Source organism: Pavona decussata, unplaced genomic scaffold, assembly GCF_977016875.1.
Source record: "Pavona decussata unplaced genomic scaffold, jaPavDecu1.1 SCAFFOLD_156, whole genome shotgun sequence".
Classification (NCBI taxonomy): domain Eukaryota; kingdom Metazoa; phylum Cnidaria; class Anthozoa; order Scleractinia; family Agariciidae; genus Pavona; species Pavona decussata.
In genome coordinates this window covers 4,512,491-4,533,386 of record NW_028145568.1, presented here as the reverse complement: position 1 = coordinate 4,533,386, position 20,896 = coordinate 4,512,491, and the positions used below count along the sequence as shown (strand labels likewise).

General features: G+C 38.9%; 1 protein-coding gene across 1 annotated transcript in view; it reads right to left on the bottom strand.

The window, feature by feature from the left end:
- Positions 1-20,896, bottom strand: part of LOC146465438 (histone deacetylase 11-like) — a 29,503-nt gene that overhangs the window by 7,602 nt on the left and 1,005 nt on the right. The window contains exons 2-12 of the mRNA XM_085128772.1: positions 16,692-16,840; positions 15,371-15,471; positions 14,651-14,767; positions 14,264-14,306; positions 8,717-8,793; positions 7,914-7,976; positions 7,144-7,240; positions 6,580-6,649; positions 6,102-6,157; positions 5,588-5,640; positions 3,567-3,653 (exon numbers count right to left, since the gene is read on the bottom strand). Coding sequence (XP_084984898.1) covers positions 3,567-3,653; positions 5,588-5,640; positions 6,102-6,157; positions 6,580-6,649; positions 7,144-7,240; positions 7,914-7,976; positions 8,717-8,793; positions 14,264-14,306; positions 14,651-14,767; positions 15,371-15,471; positions 16,692-16,840 — 913 coding nt within the window. The remainder of the gene's footprint in view (positions 1-3,566; positions 3,654-5,587; positions 5,641-6,101; positions 6,158-6,579; positions 6,650-7,143; positions 7,241-7,913; positions 7,977-8,716; positions 8,794-14,263; positions 14,307-14,650; positions 14,768-15,370; positions 15,472-16,691; positions 16,841-20,896) is intronic.

Sequence of the window (20,896 nt, the reverse complement as noted above, 5' to 3'; positions counted from 1 at the left end):
AAGGACTGCTAACAGAGAAAGAATGCTTTTCGTCCTTGAAGCAAATGGTGAACGGCAAAACTCCCGGAACAGACGGGCTACCGGTGGAGTTCTACAAAACTTTTTGGCATGATATTTCGGATGCTCTTATCGCTGCCCTTAACTTCGCATACGAGAACGGTCACCTGGCAATTATTCAGAGACGAGGGATTATAAAACTTATCCCAAAGAAAGAAGCAGACCTAAAAACCCTTAAAAATTGGCGACCTTTATCTTTACTAAATTGCGACTATAAAATAGCTGCGAAGTCAATTGCAAACAGAATCCAGTCAATTCTTCCGAAACTTGTCAATAACGATCAAACAGGATTTATTAAAGGAAGGTTCATTGGTGAAAACATACGACTGATTGACAGTGTCATAAATTACACCGCAAACAAAAACATTCCTGGTCTGATTTTGCTTTTAGATTTTGAAAAAGCATTTGACACACTAGAATGGCCTTTCATTGAAAAAACCTTACAACACTATGGCTTTGGTCCTTCAATCCAGAAATGGATTAAAACTCTCTATAATGATATTGAAAGCTGCGTAATAAACAACGGGTGGACGAGCGACTGCTTTAAAATAGAAAGAGGCGTAAGGCAAGGCTGCCCCCTCTCCCCATATTTATTTGTTCTTTCGGTAGAAGTTTTAGCTAGCGCAATCCGAAGAGACCCGAATATAAAAGGCGTGTCAGTCGGCCAAAAAGAAATCAAATTAAGCCAATATGCAGATGATACCACTCTAATTCTCGATGGCACAAAGAGTGCACTAGAAAGTTCACTCGATGTTATTGGAAAATTTAGTAAAATATCTGGTCTTAAACTCAATAGCAAAAAGACTGAAACGTTATGGATAGGTTCAAAGGCGAGAAGTCCAGAGGTTTTATGTCCAGAGAAAGGTTTTAAATGGCGGCAAATAAAAATTAAAGCACTTGGAGTTTGGCTTTCAATAGACCCTGAAGAAACTGCGAATTTGAATTTCCAAGAAAAAACGGAAAAAGTTCTGAATTTACTAAGAAACTGGCAATACCAAAGACTAAGCCTACTCGGGAAAATCACGATATTAAAAAGTCTAATCGCTTCACAGCTGGTTCATATCCTTTCTCCCCTCCAAACAAATGACCAAGCTATTAGAAAAATAAACAACGCTTTCTATCTTTTCCTCTGGGATGGGAAACCAGATAAGATTAAAAGAAATATTATGATCAATGAGTACAATAAGGGCGGCCTGAGAATGATTGATCTTTTCTCGTTTAATAAATCCTTGAAAACTATTTGGATCAAAAAATATCTCGATAAAACAAATTTAGGAAAATGGAAACTTTTCTTCGATTTGGAACTCAGTAGATATGGTGGAGAGACGGTGTTCCTAGGCAACCTGGACAAGACAGATACTAAGCGCTCTTTCCAAACTTCCGATACATTCATCAATGAGATATTGCAGATCTGGGCTGAGGTTAATCATACCGACAATATACTCTCCTTGCAACATTACAATGAGCAACCTCTCTGGAATAATTCTCTGATTAGAATTGATCGCAAACCTGCTTTTATTCGACAATGGCTCAAGGAAGGAATTTTGTCGATAGAGCACCTTAAGAAAAACCTAACCACATTCCTTTCCTATAAAGAGTTCCAAACCAAATATTCACTTAAACCCTGCTTTCTCGCTTTTAACGGAATCATCTGAACACTGAAATCCCTGAGGGAACGATTCAAAAACAATATAACCAATATTGAAAAAGAAGATGTCAAGTCTTTCAACAAATCATTCTTGGTGACGAAAAAACCCAGCAACTTAGTTTACAGAAACCTTGTAGCACTTAAGAGTGAGAAGCCGCTAAGTTCTCAAGCGAAATGGCAGAACGATTGTAAACTAGAAGATGAAATTGATTGGAAAAAAACTTTTCAACTGGCAAGAACGTGCACAAAAAGCGCCAAGATTATTATTTTCCAATTTAAACTTCTCCATCGACGTCTTGTAACAAACTCCTTTCTATTTAAAATTTCAGCTAGAGATAACGATCGTTGCACTTTCTGTGGAGGAGAAACCGAAACTTTGCTTCATATTTTCTGGAATTGCACGTTAACTTCTCTTTTTTGGAAAAGTATATTCAACTGGCTACGTGCTTGCTCACTAATTCCGAACGAAAACCTTGACATGATCACTGCCTTAGGCCTTAGCCCTGACACCTCAGATGCTAAGCTCCAAATTAATTTTTGCTGTTTGATGAGCCGATATCACATTTGGCTTTGCAAAATGAAAAACGAAATTCCCCACTTTCCACAATTTCTACGTTTTCTAAAGAAAACCTATGAAATTGAGAAAAACGGTTCCAACGACCCTCCTGAAAAATGGAAACCTCTCCTTGATCACCTTTAACTTAAGATATATGACAATTCTAAATACGGTTAAGGTGCATGCCTTTTGCTACTTATTTTGCAAATCTAATCTAATAAAACGTCGGAGACCTGCTCAAGCTAGATCAAATAAGAGTACACTTAATAACTGTCCTTTTCGCACTTGTTTATTTATGTCTTATTTCATGCTCATTTTCAAGTTTTTTTTATATACTTTTTTTTTTTTTTTCAATGACCAGTAATACATTGTTCTTTGTTTTGCTTTAATGAAACTTTCGCCTCTTCTCTTTTTTTTTTTCCCTTACATCTATTAAAAAAGTGAAAGTAAAAGAGTATTGTAGTGTAAGTGATTTGTAACTAATGTTAAAAGCAATGTACTTTGTTTGTAAGTGGTGTTTTGTTTGGAATAATAATAAAAAAAAAAAAAAAAAAAAAAGTTTTGCAAACTGTTTTTGCGAGTAGCGAACAAACACAGGTAAATTTTCGCAGGAAAGGAGAACTGCCCAATAAAAAAATTGGACAAAGACCGTTAAGAGTGATCTCAACCAGGACAAAAAAGCTAGAACTTTGTTGTCACGTGAAAAGGAAGCAAATATTTGTCGAAATATGTCGCCGATAGAAAACCGGTAATGGCGAGTAATCGATTATAAATCGCAGAGAAGCGACTTACGTGCTGTAATATTTTGGGGTCAAGATTTCCTTCTGGAATAAAGGTTAGTTTTGAAAACATTGTTAGTGAAATTCTTTCAGATTATACTCTAATTTAGAAGATCACAATTGCATGTGTGTAGTAGTCTAAAACTGAGTTTGCTAGAAAGTTTTTGGCTTAGCTCAGGCAACGCGATGCTCGCTTACGAAATGTGTTGAAATGTCTTGGTTATTGTATAAAACAAAAAGATTCCATTTTGCCGTGGGTCTGTACTCTGATAACGCACAGAGGACGTCAACACGTAGTGAAAACATCAGTCACGCTACTTGCCTGCGGCTTGTAGCGTACTTCTTTGTTCTCACCACGTTTTGACGTCATCGGTGCGTTATCAGAGTACAGACGCACGGCAAAATGTAATGTATTTGTTAAGTAATGTATTGTTTATGTGATTCTTGATAAAATAAAAATAATAAAAAGAGAAAATCCAGCACACAGTATTGAAAAAGGTACATAATCTTTATAGTCTCTGATTACCTGATATCCTCCAGATGTTAACATGAAGACTGGAATTCCTCTCTTCCGAGCCTCTTCAAACACAATCTGGTCTCTTTCAACAATTCCCTGCAGTTTTAGAACAAAGTTTGTGACCAAATGCAGAAGGAGTGTGAGGGAAAGAGTAAGAAAGGAGTAAAAGAAAGGAGGAGTGGGAGGGAGGGAGAGAGAGAGAGACAGAGGAGGAAGTAGGTAGGAGGAGTGGAAGGGAGAGAGGGTGGAGACAGGAGGAAGGATGAGTGGGAGGGAGAGAGGGAGAAGACAGGAGGAAGGATGAGTGGAAGGGAGAAATGGAGGAGGTATGAGGAACCCGTGGGAGAGAGAGGAACAAGGAATGGGAGGAAGAGAGGGATAAGACAGGAGGAAGGAGAAGTGAGAGGAACAGGGAGACAGAGACAGGAGGAATGGGAGAGAGAGTGGGAGGAGACAGGAGGAAGGAGGAGTGGAGAAGGGAGGAGGTAGGAGGAGTTGGAGAGGGAGAAGGAGGAGTCAGGAGGAGTAGGGATAAGGAGTGAGAGGGAGAGAGGGAGGAAGGAGAAGGAGGAATAGGGAGTGGGAGGGAGAGAGGAAGGAGGAGAAGAGGGAATAAAGAGTGGGAGGGAGAGAGGGAGAAGGAAAGAGGATCTGGAGTGGGAAGGAGAGAAGGAAGGAGGAGCCGGAGAAGGAGGAAGAGAAGAAGGAAGGAGGAGAAGGAAGCAGGATCCGCAGTGGGAGGGGGAGAAAGAAGAAGGAGGAGAAGGAAGGAGGATCTGGAGTGGGAGGGGGAGAAGGAGGAAGGAGGAGAAGAAAGGAGGATGCGGAGTGGAAGGGAGAGAAGGAGGAAGAAGGAGAAGCAAGGAGGGTTCACAGAGGGAGGGAGAGAGGGAGGAAGGAGGAGAAGGAAGGATGATCCAGAGTGGAATGGAGAGAAGGAGGAAAGAGGAGAAGGAAGAAGGATCCAGAGTGGAAGGGGGAGAAGGAGGAAGGAGGATCCAGGGTACAAGGGAGAGAAGAAGGAAAAAGGGTCCAGAGTGGAAGGGAGAGAGGGAGGAAGGAGGATACAGAGTGGGAGGGAGAAAAGGGGAAAGGAGGATCTGGAGTGGGAGGGCAAGAAGGAGGAAGGAGGATCCAGAGTGGGAGGGAGAGAAGGAGGAAAGAGGAGAAGGAAGAAGGATCCAGAGTGGAAGGGCAAGAAGGAGGAAGGAGGATCCAGAGTGGGAGGGAGAAAGGAGAAGAAGGAAGGATGATCCAGAGTGGGAGGGAGAGAAGGAGGAAGGAGGAGAAGGAAGGAGGGTCCAGAGTGGAAGGCAGAGAAGGAGGAAGGAGGATCCAGAGTACAAGGGAGAGAAGGTGGAAAGAGGAGAAGGAAGAAGTATCCAGAGTGGAAGGGGGAGAAAAAGGAAGGAGGATCCAGAGTACAAGGGCGAGAAGGAGGAAGGAGGAGAAGGAAGAAGGGTCCAGAGTGGAAGGGAGAGAGGGAGGAAGGAGGATCCAGAGTGGGAGGGAGAGAAGGAGGAAGGAGGATCTGGAGTGGGAGGACAAGAAGGAGGATCCAGAGTGGAAGGAGGATCCAGAGTGGGAGGAAGAGAAGGAGGAAGGAGGATCCGGAGGGGAGGGAGAGAAGGAGAAAGGAGCATCTGGAGTGGGAGGGAGAGAAGGAGGAAAGAGGATCCGGAGGGGAGGGAGAGAAGGAGAAAGGATCATCTGGAGTGGGAGGGAGACAAGGAGGAAGGAGGAGAAGGAAGGAGGATCCAGAGTGGGAGGGAGAGAAGGTGGAAGGAAGGAAGGAAGGAAGGAAGGAAGGAAGGAAGGAAGGAAGGAAGGAAGGAAGGAAGGAAGGAAGGAAGGAGGATACAGATGAACAAAGGAAGCCAAGGAGGACCAAGTAGGAGAAGAGAAGATGAGGGGCTGAGTTCCAGTTATGTGACCAACAGATAATATAAATTCATTTGCCAAACACTGCCAAGAAGTTCAGAATTGGTTTTATTAAAAAAACCAGACATTGATAATACTTATTAGCATACCTGAGGTGAAATCGATAAATTACCAAGAGGATCTCCCACAAGAATGTCTGTCCCTTAGGGAGGAGAAAAAGACATGATGACTTTTGTGTAACAAGTAAAGTTAGAATGCGATCATGACATACTTAATCAGCAGACAAAGTTGTTAAAAAAAAAGCGAAAAAAGAAAAAGAGGGCACAAATTCAATCCCAAATATGGTGGTAAAACCACCCCCTACTTTCATATGGGAGTCATCCCCTCCTCCCACCCCTAGTAAATGTTTTCAAAGTACTTATTAACAATCAGTTTTTCTGATCTGCTATGAACATTTTTAATTTAAAAGCTTGATTGGAACCCCAAGAAGCTCCAAACACCCAAAGGACATGATTGTTATCCTAGATGCTGATGCATGAACATGTAGTTCATTAATCCACCTTAAATAAATTGAATGTATTGAGAATTTAGAAAAAAAATTCTCACCATTTCAGATCAAATCAGCAATCTACCGAGGTAACAAATTTTCTGCTGTTTTTTTACCTGCATTATATGCAATAACATCAGGTTTAAAGGCATCCAGTGCTTCTGGAATGTGCCTGGAACAACGTTAAACAACAGCATCAAACACATAAACATTGATAGACAAGTAATTTTCACACTCTATTACGGACAGTTCACTTGGTCCCTAAGAGCCCGAAACCCATATAAAGCCTACCTCTCTAAAACAGACACCTCTATAATGCAGACACTTATCCCTGTCCCCCTTGGTGTCCGTAATAAAGAGATTCGACTGTAATAGATTTAAGATAAGGTTTTTCGTTACAAAATCTTTGATAAAAGTTGAATTTAAAAACTCAGAAATAGCTTTCAAAATCAGCAAGTCAGTGATGAATTTTGAGGAGTTAGTAGGCATTGATCTCTTCAGATCCTATTAAGTTTTTACCATAATGATTCAATCTGTCGGATCAGAAAGCCAGATTTCTTAAACTGTGACCCCTTTCTTATCAGAAGTACTTACTTCCTTAACAGCGGCATGTATTCTGCATCTTCTGTCCCATGCCACAACTCAATATTTTTCTTTATTGCACCTAAAAATTACCAAATGCAGTCAAACTATCAGAAAGAGCCTGTATTAGAAAGTGATATCCATATTCCACACCAGGAAGTCCACCCCCCCCCCCCCCCAAAAAAAAAAAATTATATATTATATTATTTAATAATCATTAGTAATACTTTTATTAGTAAACCAGTCCCACAACTCTACTTTATGAGACGATGGGTTGAAATTCACATTATATTCTTATTCCCCTACAACAAAAGCAACCAAGAGTTAAGTGGCTGGCAATCATTTAGTAACTCAAGAATATAGTACTTGTAAGTCCTGGGAAAAGCATCCAATTTCTTGTAAACGTGATAATATACACAGTCATACACTGTCTTTTATAGTCATCTTTTACGAGTCCCAATTGCTTGGTATTAGGGTGATTCTAAAATCTCCTGATCCACTCTAGGTGGTGTGAAATATTATGAAGACATGTATGTAAGTATAAATGTGACAACACACTCAACAAGGGTAACTTACTCTTGACTTTTATATCTCTTGGGTAGATATACGCATTGTAAGCATCTACAATGTACACTTGATCATCCTTGTCAAAATCTGCCTCATGCCCATTCCCCTATTAAGACAGTGGTAAAGTCTGATAAATCTTCAGCTGAGGATGCCTTTAATTTTATAATCTGTTAATGTATGTTGTTGTTAAATTGAATACTTGTTGAGATTTTTGCAGTTATTGAATGAGAAAATATTGAAGAACAGCTCCCCAATAAACCTGTTGCCCGACTGTCGCTAAACTGTTGAATGAATAAAACCAAAATCAGGTAGGACAACTTTCACTCATTTGTTACTTTTTAACCCTCTGGTTGCTGATTGCATTTCAGACTGACAGTCCATCAGCGATATGACTTTAAGACCCATTTCTTCATTTTACTGTGCCAGTGATCTGTCAATAATCTGTTGGTTGACTGTTGGTAATCTGTCGGCAAACTGATGGCTAACAGGTTTTTGGGGGAGCTGTTCTTCAATTTTACCATTGAATGTCACTGCAAAACTTGCACAATACTTACTTGAGGAGATTAGGTTAGGTGATTATATATTAGATCAGCATGGTACATGTCAAAGGCTGGGTGTGTGAGAAACAAAATAATGATACACCTGACCACAACAAAGATGCCAGTTACCCACTAATTACACCAACAACAGGTAACTACATAATTATATTAAATAGTTTAGAAATGATTGATTTTCAATTTGATATAAATTTACATGACCAAATTAGTAAGAAACTTCACCTGATGAGCATCCAGATCAATGATCATGGCTTTGGACACACCTTCCACGTGCTTAAAAAGAAACTGGAAAAAGACACAATATTAACTCTGGTCTTGACTCACTTGTCTACTTACATGATTGTATGGAAATTACCAGGGATGGCCAACACACCAACTAGTCATGAATGTCATGTTTAACTATCAGCCTTCCACCGTGAGCACCCCCTCTACCCAGCTGTACAAACTGTGTCCTTCCTTATGTACAAGTCTTGGAAGATAATCACGCAAACAGTGCCAATAGAAAAATGATAATCATTGGTTTTGGTTTAATCCTTGACCAACTGGGGTTAAAGGTAACTAGTATGTCTTTGATCATCATTACATTTAAGTGGATAGAACATGTAATTAGCATGCATGGAGAATTCAGATTAAAGTGCATGTTATAATTTATTATTACATGCTTATCACATTACATTATTCTTAAAAGCTCCACAGACTGGCTGTATGGCCGTTTTGGCTGCTGTAGGTTAATACAATTTCATTTTAACACAGGCACACAGTGATGAAAATGAGCTAGACTAAGTTTAATATTATTGTACAAATTGAGAGTGGTGCACCCACAAATAGCCTGCTTAGTGTATAACCTACTGTACTGCTTTTAAACAGTAGCTGGAGACAGTTTGTATAAAATTCAATAGACAGCACTCTTGAGAGTGACTTGACACATAAGCAGCAAACACATTTCATACATGTACTTTTGACTATGAATAGACAGACATTGTAGAATGCTCAGTTCCACTGGATGTGACCTTGCTTATATGTACCTTGATTGCTAATGTTATATCAGCATAAGCACAGAAGCCTCCTCCACTTGAGCCAGAACAATGATGAAAACCGCCACCTAAAACAGTCATGGCAATGTCTTTTAAATCATATATTTCATTCATTTATAGCTGTTACTTAACAGTTATTTAAATTTATTTTAAGTTTGAAAAATGTTTCAACCAGTTCACTGCTATTTTCCTTTGTCTTAAATTTACTAAGGTAACCATAATGCATAACAAAGGAAAATAAAGTACTATAATTTTAAAAGGTTTGTAAATTTTAACATATGTCATATGTACATGTACATAAATGTAAGTATTAACCAAAAACAAATTAAAGCCACAACTTTTACCAATAAATTGAACTTATTTCATTTGAATGGATGCACAACACGTCAACGGGACATTATCTAATGGCTTTAAATAATAACGATAGCTACAATAAAGAGAACATCCTGATAATTATTCTATACTGGGAATAATATTTATTTAATATTGTCATGAATAAAAACTTAACGTTTATTACAATAACCTAGATAGAAACCAATTCATGAGAATATTAAGTACAACACTATCATGGATATGTATTAACAATATCAAATACTGATTGTTCATTAGTTAAAACGTATTTATCACGATAGTAATTAAATAAATATAATTTTTAACTATAGATAGATTTCTATAAGATGGTTTGTATTGTGGCGCAATTATCATATATTTGTACAGCGCTATATTAACTAAAGGCATTTTATTGGATATACGGCTCTATATATTTTTAAGTATAACTAAATAAACATTCTAACATTCTTATTACAGGTAAATTGTTTAACATTCTTATAATTATTATAAGATTATTATAATTATTATAAGAATGTTAAACAATTTACCGGTAATAAGTATTCTCATTCATTCACCAGGCTGGAAATATACCATCACATTTCTCTCATATACCACACGTTCGACATTCAAATCCTAGCAGTATGCAGGATGTTTGTCCCATGAACCTAGTTTAATGACCTTAGCACCCACGAGTCTCCTGTAGCTCAGTGGTAGAGCATCCGAACTAGTAATCGGAAGGTCTTAGGTTCGACTCCTGATAGGAGCACTCGGATTTCTTTTTTCCGAGTATGCCTGCGTCACTTTCTTGAATAATCATCATTCTCATTCATTCACCAGGCTGGAAATATACCATCACATTTCTCTCATATACCACACGTTCGACATTCAAATCCTAGCAGTATGCAGGATGTTTGTCCCATGAACCTAGTTTAATGACCTTAGCACCCACGAGTCTCCTGTAGCTCAGTGGTAGAGCATCCAAACTAGTAATCGGAAGGTCTTAGGTTCGACTCCTGATAGGAGCACTCGGATTTCTTTTTTCCGAGTATGCCTGCGTCACTTTCTTGAATAATCATCATTCTCATTCATTCACCAGGCTGGAAATATACCATCACATTTCTCTCATATACCACGCGTTCGACATTCAAATCCTAGCAGTATGCAGGATGTTTGTCCCATGAACCTAGTTTAATGACCTTAGCACCCACGAGTCTCCTGTAGCTCAGTGGTAGAGCATCCGAACTAGTAATCGGAAGGTCTTAGGTTCGACTCCTGATAGGAGCACGCGGATTTCTTTTTTCCGAGTATGCCTGCGTCACTTTCTTGAATAATCATCATTCTCATTCATTCACCAGGCTGGAAATATACCATCACATTTCTCTCATATACCACACGTTCGACATTCAAATCCTAGCAGTATGCAGGATGTTTGTCCCATGAACCTAGTTTAATGACCTTAGCACCCACGAGTCTCCTGTAGCTCAGTGGTAGAGCATCCGAACTAGTAATCGGAAGGTCTTAGGTTCGACTCCTGATAGGAGCACTCGGATTTCTTTTTTCCGAGTATGCCTGCGTCACTTTCTTGAATAATCATCATTCTCATTCATTCACCAGGCTGGAAATATACCATCACATTTCTCTCATATACCACACGTTCGACATTCAAATCCTAGCAGTATGCAGGATGTTTGTCCCATGAACCTAGTTTAATGACCTTAGCACCCACGAGTCTCCTGTAGCTCAGTGGTAGAGCATCCAAACTAGTAATCGGAAGGTCTTAGGTTCGACTCCTGATAGGAGCACTCGGATTTCTTTTTTCCGAGTATGCCTGCGTCACTTTCTTGAATAATCATCATTCTCATTCATTCACCAGGCTGGAAATATACCATCACATTTCTCTCATATACCACGCGTTCGACATTCAAATCCTAGCAGTATGCAGGATGTTTGTCCCATGAACCTAGTTTAATGACCTTAGCACCCACGAGTCTCCTGTAGCTCAGTGGTAGAGCATCCGAACTAGTAATCGGAAGGTCTTAGGTTCGACTCCTGATAGGAGCACGCGGATTTCTTTTTTCCGAGTATGCCTGCGTCACTTTCTTGAATAATCATCATTCTCATTCATTCACCAGGCTGGAAATATACCATCACATTTCTCTCATATACCACACGTTCGACATTCAAATCCTAGCAGTATGCAGGATGTTTGTCCCATGAACCTAGTTTAATGACCTTAGCACCCACGAGTCTCCTGTAGCTCAGTGGTAGAGCATCCGAACTAGTAATCGGAAGGTCTTAGGTTCGACTCCTGATAGGAGCACTCGGATTTCTTTTTTCCGAGTATGCCTGCGTCACTTTCTTGAATAATCATCATTCTCATTCATTCACCAGGCTGGAAATATACCATCACATTTCTCTCATATACCACACGTTCGACATTCAAATCCTAGCAGTATGCAGGATGTTTGTCCCATGAACCTAGTTTAATGACCTTAGCACCCACGAGTCTCCTGTAGCTCAGTGGTAGAGCATCCGAACTAGTAATCGGAAGGTCTTAGGTTCGACTCCTGATAGGAGCATTCGGATTTCTTTTTTCTGAGTATGCCTGCGTCACTTTCTTGAATAATCATCATTCTCATTCATTCACCAGGCTGGAAATATACCATCACATTTCTCTCATATACCACACGTTCGACATTCAAATCCTAGCAGTATGCAGGATGTTTGTCCCATGAACCTAGTTTAATGACCTTAGCACCCACGAGTCTCCTGTAGCTCAGTGGTAGAGCATCCGAACTAGTAATCGGAAGGTCTTAGGTTCGACTCCTGATAGGAGCATTCGGATTTCTTTTTTCCGAGTATGCCTGCGTCACTTTCTTGAATAATCATCATTCTCATTCATTCACCAGGCTGGAAATATACCATCACATTTCTCTCATATACCACACGTTCGACATTCAAATCCTAGCAGTATGCAGGATGTTTGTCCCATGAACCTAGTTTAATGACCTTAGCACCCACGAGTCTCCTGTAGCTCAGTGGTAGAGCATCCGAACTAGTAATCGGAAGGTCTTAGGTTCGACTCCTGATAGGAGCACTCGGATTTCTTTTTTCCGAGTATGCCTGCGTCACTTTCTTGAATAATCATCATTCTCATTCATTCACCAGGCTGGAAATATACCATCACATTTCTCTCATATACCACACGTTCGACATTCAAATCCTAGCAGTATGCAGGATGTTTGTCCCATGAACCTAGTTTAATGACCTTAGCACCCACGAGTCTCCTGTAGCTCAGTGGTAGAGCATCCGAACTAGTAATCGGAAGGTCTTAGGTTCGACTCCTGATAGGAGCACTCGGATTTCTTTTTTCCGAGTATGCCTGCGTCACTTTCTTGAATAATCATCATTCTCATTCATTCACCAGGCTGGAAATATACCATCTCATTTCTCTCATATACCACACGTTCGACATTCAAATCCTAGCAGTATGCAGGATGTTTGTCCCATGGACCTAGTTTAATGACCTTAGCACCCACGAGTCTCCTGTAGCTCAGTGGTAGAGCATCCTAACTAGTAATCGGAAGGTCTTAGGTTCGACTCCTGATAGGAGCACTCGGATTTCTTTTTTCCGAGTATGTCTGCGTCACTTTCTTGAATAATCATCATTCTCATTCATTCACCAGGCTGGAAATATACCATCACATTTCTCTCATATACCACACGTTCGACATTCAAATCCTAGCAGTATGCAGGATGTTTGTCCCATGGACCTAGTTTAATGACCTTAGCACCCACGAGTCTCCTGTAGCTCAGTGGTAGAGCATCCTAACTAGTAATCGGAAGGTCTTAGGTTCGACTCCTGATAGGAGCACTCGGATTTCTTTTTTCCGAGTATGCCTGCGTCACTTTCTTGAATAATCATCATTCTCATTCATTCACCAGGCTGGAAATATACCATCACATTTCTCTCATATACCACACGTTCGACATTCAAATCCTAGCAGTATGCAGGATGTTTGTCCCATGAACCTAGTTTAATGACCTTAGCACCCACGAGTCTCCTGTAGCTCAGTGGTAGAGCATCCGAACTAGTAATCGGAAGGTCTTAGGTTCGACTCCTGATAGGAGCACTCGGATTTCTTTTTTCCGAGTATGTCTGCGTCACTTTCTTGAATAATCATCATTCTCATTCATTCACCAGGCTGGAAATATACCATCACATTTCTCTCATATACCACGCGTTCGACATTCAAATCCTAGCAGTATGCAGGATGTTTGTCCCATGAACCTAGTTTAGTGACCTTAGCACCCACGAGTCTCCTGTAGCTCAGTGGTAGAGCATCCGAACTAGTAATCGGAAGGTCTTAGGTTCGACTCCTGATAGGAGCACTCGGATTTCTTTTTTCCGAGTATGCCTGCGTCACTTTCTTGAATAATCATCATTCTCATTCATTCACCAGGCTGGAAATATACCATCACATTTCTCTCATATACCACACGTTCGACATTCAAATCCTAGCAGTATGCAGGATGTTTGTCCCATGAACCTAGTTTAATGACCTTAGCACCCACGAGTCTCCTGTAGCTCAGTGGTAGAGCATCCGAACTAGTAATCGGAAGGTCTTAGGTTCGACTCCTGATAGGAGCACTCGGATTTCTTTTTTCCGAGTATGCCTGCGTCACTTTCTTGAATAATCATCATTCTCATTCATTCACCAGGCTGGAAATATACCATCACATTTCTCTCATATACCACACGTTCGACATTCAAATCCTAGCAGTATGCAGGATGTTTGTCCCATGAACCTAGTTTAATGACCTTAGCACCCACGAGTCTCCTGTAGCTCAGTGGTAGAGCATCCGAACTAGTAATCGGAAGGTCTTAGGTTCGACTCCTGATAGGAGCACTCGGATTTCTTTTTTCCGAGTATGCCTGCGTCACTTTCTTGAATAATCATCATTCTCATTCATTCACCAGGCTGGAAATATACCATCACATTTCTCTCAATGTTTATTTAGTTATACTTAATAATATATAGGACCGTATATCCAATAAAATGCCTTTATTATAATATTAAATACAAATTAAATGATATTTTGTCCCAATTTTAAAATTCATTTCGTCTTTCCACAGAGAACAGTCACTGTATTATTTTCATTGTAAATTAAAAAAAAGAAAGAAAAAAAACAAAAACAAATTCTCACCAATATTGATTGCCCAGCCTCTCTCAACTGCAAGCCTGGCTGCCTGAAAAAAAAAAAAAAAAGAAAAACAAGTCAGAATGGTCATTACCTTCGGAGTTATTTTAATTTTTACTTCTCAATTGGTGGTTGACAACTCGTGACAGCTCTCAGATCATACCATGACATCTAACATGGTTACAACTTGGAGATGATCAACAGAAAATGAATTTATTTTATTTGAGACATCAAACATTTAATGAAAATTTGAAGACAAAACTGGCCATTACAAAACACAGTAGATGACTTTCATAATAAATGCTGGATTTCATCACACTTGCGTACTGTGTTAATTCGTGCAACATATTTACTACATGTAGTAGATAACAGCAGTAGTAGAAGGTTGTTTACCAGTATTGATCCACCAGTCTGTATTCTCATTGGCTTGAGCACTTTCCGTTGCACAATAAAGTTTGGCAGAAGGGCAAGAGGGGGCACCTCACAGATCATGGCAACACGAGCACTCCACTACAAAACAGAAAGTTAATTATTTTTAATGACGATTGAGAATTGTATTAAATATTGACAAGTATGCAACACAATGAAATTAATATGTTATGGGTGGTGTCATCAAGCAAACTTCAATAAAAAGGCACAAAAATTTAAATAATGAAATTATAGGTTTTTGACCATTATCATGTCTGCCAACTATTTATTATAAATACCTGTACATGTACAGACGCATTGTACGAGTATTAGAGATTGACCACCCACAAGCTAATTTATTAGAAAGCTGGTGCTAAAAACAGACCTGTAACTCACAAAATCCTCTCACATCTTCCCTGCTTGGCACAGAATGGATTGCAAATCCCTGGAGGGGGTGGGGGATGGCAGAGGGGGGATGGGAGAAGACTCTAACATGTACATGTAAATTGGACTTTAAGGGGGTCCATTCCGCTGGGAGGTAGGGGGAGTTGGATGGATATTAACTTTTCCATCAACAGAATAAAGAACTTGTCTGTGACTGTCTGGACAAGAAGACCACATCAAAGATGTAGAGGCCTCAGCGAAACCTGTTTACTATGGGTAATGGTGGATGTACAAACTATTTAAGAAAATAACAAACCATACTCTTAGGCTGTCTAAGTAACTTGCGGTATGCACAACCAGTAGATCTTCTTGAGTAGCTTCTTTGGGTGCCACAACACTGTCATCATTTACCATCTTTGCATCTGAGACAACAACATTTACAATATTTATTTAATTAATCTGAAATATCAGGCAAAATGAAGGTTGACCACCTTGTCAAGATCTTGTATGATCATGAAAAATCTTGGCACACCTTGTCGTTGGTAAAATCTTAACAAAATCTAATTGGTAAGATCCTACCAAGTTCATGGGCAAGATCTTCAATATTATCATGCAAGAACTTGCAACTTCTTGGATGATTTTACAGGATCTAGTCTAAGATCTTGCATGATCTTATGGGAGATTTTGGCAAAATAAGATTATACCAAAGATCTTGTTATGATTTTGCCAAAATCTTGTCCAAATCCTACCAACTTGAAGGCTTTTAACCTGGGAATGGACTCCAAGAGCAGTGAGTTCTTTACAGAATGTTAAGTCATTTGTAATAATTAAATAAATAATTGATTTCATACTAAATATACTGCTAACATGAAAAGAGCTTAATATATTTTTTTATTAATAAGCAAGTGCCTCCAGTAAATTAATATTAAATGTTTCTAATAGATACACTTCAATCCCCAGTGAACCTTACAGTCAGACTGTTACAGACTGTAGACTGTTACAGCTGTGTTTAGGCAGTAAATGACAGAAGTGTTCAGTTTAAAAGATAACTTTCCAGACAACATATAAAATATTAAATGTTCAAAACAATCAAAATGATTGGTCAATATCATCGCAGTTTGAGCAACCACACCTCAACTTGAATTTCTCTGCTGTAATTTGTTCTCTTCAAAACAAGTTTCTTCCTGGATTCATTCATTCACCTTTTCCTGTATTTTCTACTCTAACTTGTAAATTATCTCAAAGTGGCGGACATTCAAGAAACAACAAGAAATTACATTTAAAATGTGAGAAATTATGAGAAACCACAATCTAAGATTATTATTGATTGGCTTTTTGGGAGCCAGCAAGCATAAGTCAGTCAACAGTTGGCATGCATACAATAGTAGTTAACTGGTTGTTGTTGTTATCATAGGTCGCTTGCATGCTATAATTTCATATTAATTTAACTCTTTTGCTAAAAAATTAAATATGTACAACAAAGTTTCTTACATGTACATGATAATGGGTCTCTGTGCCAAAATATGGCTTAATTTTATAGCTTTATTTGGAGAAATTACAATTTTAAGGCCAAAAATGTCTCATACACTACATGTAACTCTTCCTGAAAATCCTTCAATAGTAATTATTCATAATTTTGTACCTTTGAGATACTGGAACACTTTTCCCCATTTTCCTGAATCAAAAGGATGGAGCCTCTCCAAACCCAGGAATCCAATGTTATAGTCCTGACAGTAGACTATAGGCCACTGATTTGCTTTCACTTCCACATATAAATGGCATTCTTGTGTGCTAATAAAAAATAAATAAATAAATAAAAAAATAAATAAATAAAGTACTCATAATTATCTAAAGGAGGTGTTGTAACACCGACACTGTAGAAATGTTTCATGAAATATATAACCTGTCAAGATTGCAGTGGCATATTAAATATTGCATGGAAATGTTGTATCAAACTATTAATGATGATTCAACATAGCAATGCATTAATAACATGTACCTTTTGTGTTGGCAATAAATTATTTACTGCCAAAAAAATATACATTCAAATTTTTATGGCAAAGCAATTTTTACCAGCAACATTCTGATGATCACAACAAGGTAAATGTACTCAAAATTACCTCTATTGGTATTATGTGATAAGCGAGTCCATGCTTTTTCCACTCCCTCAATTGAGTGTAAAATAATTGAGGTGTTTTAGGCAACTAGCGGCATAAATGACTTTTTTGCCTTAAGGTTACCATATACCTTCATAGGTGTCTCGCATCCAAGCGATGTAGTGCATCCAGTTTAAACTGTAGATACCTAAACCCCTACGACGAATTAAAGCTTATAGAGCTGGCTATTAAACTCTACCAAGAATGTTGAAAGAAAATAAATTGTCGAATTTTTCACGACCTCTAAATATGAGCGTACGAATCACCTTTTGCAAGCTACAAGTCAAAGAGAATTTTGTTTTTCGCTAATTTAATTTGCTCCTCAGTTTCCAGACCCAAAGCACTAAAAAAAAATGTCTGCGTTTTTCCATATTCAATCGCAGTGAAAAGTTGCAGAACATTTTCAAAATAGGATAAAAAAATGTGGAGTGATCATACAAAAATCGCTCTGGGAGAAAAAATATGAGAGAAAAAAGAAAAAAGAAAAAATTTGCAGACACCTTTTTGTTGTTTGTATGTTAAACTAGCTACTGTCCAAATTTGAGGGCAAACAAACAAATTCCCTTTGAGTTTTAGCTCTTTAAAGTGTCTCCTCCATGTGAAAAAATTGATTTGAGAAAACGGTGCTAAAAATTCCCAATCAGCAATTCATTTTATTTTTAAAATTCTTGGTATAGTTTGATAGCCACAGCTCTATGAACTTTAATTTGATATAAGGGTGTAGGTAAACCGGATGCGCTACATTGCTTGGACGCGAGACACCTCTAACGGTATACAGTAACCTTAAATCAAAATAATTTCCTCTGACCAAATAAGCTCTATTTTGGCACAGAGAGTGGTTGTCATTGATGTAAGAAACTTAATTTGGGAATTTAATTTTTTACACAAAATACTAAATAAACAAGAAATAGCTTATCACTTCTAGAAACTGCAAGCAACCTACATGTACAAAAAGGAGATATGGACCCTTGACTGATTTGTTCTGTTCACAACCACCAATGGTACTTGGTTTAGTCTCTTACAGAAAAGAAATCAGTTGAGTGAGTTAATTGCATCTCTTTTGTACAGGTCCCTTGCACTTTCATACAAAAGCAATACGCTATTTTCTTGTTTATTTCGCATCTTGTTCAAAAATTCAATATGCAACCAAGAGCCAGTCTCTGTGCTAAATACAGCTTATTTGGAACAATTTCGTTTTAAGGAAAAAATAAAGTCATTCAGGCCTCTCTTGCCTAAACACCTTTAGTATTAAACTGTTATTTTCATGTTGACAAAGATAGAAAATTGGTTTAATATTCTCACTGTTCGGGACCCATGTATTTAGAAATTTACAGTGTGGAACTACATGTAGTTCAATGGGAGTATTTGTTTAGTGATCAAGATATTTTATCTTTTCTGATCATTTCCACTGTTCTTGGCCTGCATTGTTATCAAGTAGTGATATTGGAACGAGAAAGTGTCTATACATGTTGGCCACTTTTGTGGCTGAAAGGGTTAATTTTATTTATTTACCTTTTTTGGGCTATCTTAGTTTGTACAATACACTGACAGTAGCTTTGCACTATTAAAGCCCGGTTTCCATATGATCTTCCTGATTGCTCCAGTCGTTTCAAATAATCTTCAGCCGACCAGGACGATCATATATAGAAACACTACCCAGATGATTGCTAATGATCCGGATGACTGGGATGACCGCGATCATTTGGATAGAACTGAGTTCTATCTGGATGATTGGGATGGCTGTGTAAAATTTAAAGTGATGATATAGAAACATTCTCAGACGATTGGGACGATTGAAGGCTATCCCAGAAATCATCATTCTTATCTCATGATTCATTCCTTTAAATGTGTTCCAAAATGGCGGCTTCAACTACGGAATTGACAACTTCATTCTTTATGGAAGAAGTTCAAAAATATCCTTTCATTTACTACAAGAACAAGTTTATAAGAATGAATATTTGCTGGAAGGTAATTGGGGAGAACTTCAGCTTAGACGTGGCAGAAGCCAAAAAAAAAAAAAAAAATTCAAGAATCATCGCGTCTGGCCGATATCTGAAAAAGAGAAAGTCAGTTCCATCAGGTTCTGGACGTGAAAATAAGCAGATAGCAAGCCACAAGGTTCACTCTCCGATTGACATCTGCCATTTTGTTTGCGAATCTAATACCAAAATTCCATTGTCAGACCCAGGAACATTGTAGATGACCACGCACTAAGGCGATCGAGACGATTATATGGAAACTAGCAAAAGCGCTGTGCACTAATGACGTCACAAGATTTCACACTCCGTCGAGACTCAGACAAACAAAGTCGAATTCTGTAAGAGATATAGGGAAGAACATGTGAATGGCAAGCAGTTCGCTTCGATCTTTAACAGTTTTAACCGACGACGACAATGTTCCTGGCTCTTAATTCGAGAGAGAACCAGAGGAATACACAGTTGAGCAACTAAAACGGTGGTTAAAGTGCAGGGGCTTGAAATTTAGCGGTAAACGCAAGAACTCATCTCTATCATTTCTCAGGAATCGGCAACTGAAGAGATCCACAAGATTAGGATTGAAACTGCGGTCTTGCCTGACCATTACCTAAAATGCCACAGAATTTACTTACGGCTGAAGGACTCGTAGCAGCCCCTGGCCAGAGCAACACAGAAGAATTGCCTCAGTAATCAGTCCAAGGTGTAATCAAAACACAGGAGGAAAATACTAAAATCCCGCAACATAAACACAAACCACACAGCCACAGAGCGGAGCGATAAAAAAACACAGCAGTAACAAAAGCGCCCTTTAGCCCTCAAATTAACACATTGTAGAGCTTTTAAAGAAGCTACAATGCTAAAGAAAGGATTAAGAGACAAATAACCGTGATAAGTAACACAACATCTTGCCACAAAAGCAAATAGCCGGGCCCGGCAATACAAAAGCTGCAAGATAATGATTATTACACGGTTCAAATCCTATCCTTACAAAGATAAAAAGAGAGGCTATACTCCCTCAAGACACACTGAAATCAGTGTCTTGCTGCAGTATAGCCTCTCTTCTTATCTTTGTAAGGATAGGATTTGAACTAAATGCCACAAACGGCATAAGAATGACAGTCGCTACACACAAAACAGCAAGAGGTCAATTAAATAGAACACAAAACCCAGACATGACCTTTGAGATAAAAATACAAAACATGCGACATTTAAGCACGTGGCTTTGTTCAGTTACTATCGCACAAATCCTCCAAATCATAAATGGCATTTAATAAGAAGAAAATAGAGCGCTAAAAGAAAATTTACCGGCAGCGCCGCTCATACAAGAGTCAGGGCGTTCCTTAAAAGACATACTCGTTATAGCAAAACTATAACTGAACATGGCTAAAACACGCGAGTGGGAGTCGCGCAGGCCTATCTTCTTTCCTTTTTACACTGGTTATGTTTTTCTCCGTAAAGAAATCCCGCGAACAAGCAGCTAGCCAACGCTTGCACTTCGCGATATCTTGTGTTGGTTTCAGAAATGGAAATACTTTCTTCCCTGGTTGCTCAACCTTTTTGAGGGATTTCGGCCACTTGTCAGGATACCTCACGTCTGTTTTGCATTCACCCCAACAGCAGTGTTTGGTGGTTACCATTTCGGTCCGTCTTGGACGCTAACTGCACGATTTCACCAAGTTTTTCGCTTTTTGGTATTGCTACGGAGTAGTCACTCA